Source organism: Triticum aestivum, chromosome 5D, assembly GCF_018294505.1.
Source record: "Triticum aestivum cultivar Chinese Spring chromosome 5D, IWGSC CS RefSeq v2.1, whole genome shotgun sequence".
Classification (NCBI taxonomy): domain Eukaryota; kingdom Viridiplantae; phylum Streptophyta; class Magnoliopsida; order Poales; family Poaceae; genus Triticum; species Triticum aestivum.
This window is the reverse complement of record NC_057808.1, coordinates 83,050,705-83,051,637: the sequence shown is the minus strand read 5'-3', so window position 1 is coordinate 83,051,637 and position 933 is coordinate 83,050,705. Positions and strand designations below refer to the sequence as shown.

At 44.3% G+C, this 933-nt stretch overlaps 1 protein-coding gene across 1 annotated transcript in view; it reads left to right on the top strand.

Annotated features, from left to right (window-relative positions):
- The first annotated feature begins 250 nt into the window (after positions 1–250).
- LOC123124401 (glutathione S-transferase T3-like) overlaps positions 251–933 on the top strand; it is a 2,054-nt gene continuing 1,371 nt past the window's right edge. The window contains exons 1-2 of the mRNA XM_044545017.1: positions 251–681; positions 781–820. Of these exons, the coding sequence (XP_044400952.1) occupies positions 292–681; positions 781–820 (430 nt within the window). The 5' untranslated portion in view covers positions 251–291. The remainder of the gene's footprint in view (positions 682–780; positions 821–933) is intronic.

Below are 933 nucleotides of genomic sequence, written 5' to 3'. Positions count from 1 at the left end.
CCGCACGCCCTGCAGCCCGATCTGGCGGCGGCGCTGGTGCCGGCGCGCGTCCTGGCGCGGGGACGGGGGGCTGGGCGACGGCCGGGTGGGGGGAGGGGGGAGATGCAGGGGCGGCTGGGCGACAGGAATGAGTGATTTGGCTGTCCTTCAGTCAACTTAATATTTTGCATCTCGTTCAATAATTTTTTGCTTGTCAATTTGATGCCAGATTGTGGTCTAAAATAGCTGTGCATTGGTTGCTTGTAGATGGATGCTGACCAAAGCTTCTTGGACACCCTTGGTTTTGGTTACATGCAAACACAACCAGAAAGTCCAATTGGAGAGCAGGCAACTCCATCAACTCAGCATCAAGCAACACCATCAACGCAGCAACATTCTGCAATAATAGAGAAAGGAAAATCCAACAAAGGAAAAAATTGGTGTAGTGATGAGGACAAGGTTCTCATAGCAGCATGGGCAAATACAAGTTTGGATATTGTTGGGACTGATCAAAACCGAGATGCTTATTGGGCTAGAATTTCAGAGTACTACAACACACACAAGGAATCGTCATGGCCGGAGCGTAATCCTAATGCAATCAATTGCCGTTACACATTGATTAACAGAGAGACCTCCAAATTTTGTGGTTGCCTTCAGCAGATTTTAAATAAGGAAGAAAGTGGAAGGACTATAGCAGAAAAGGTATGCGCAATATTCTACTTCTATATGTGCTGTGCAATATGTGATGTGCAATATTCTATATGTGTTGTGCATTTGTTAACAATATATTTATATGTGCAGACAAACGATGCACACATTCTGTTCAAGGAAATGGATGTTAAAAAAAACGGCCTTTCACATTGATGCATTGCTATATAGAGTTTGCAAAGTATCCAAAGTGGCAGACAAGAGAACTTGAAACTTCTCTTAAGAAACAAAAGAAAACCATTGATG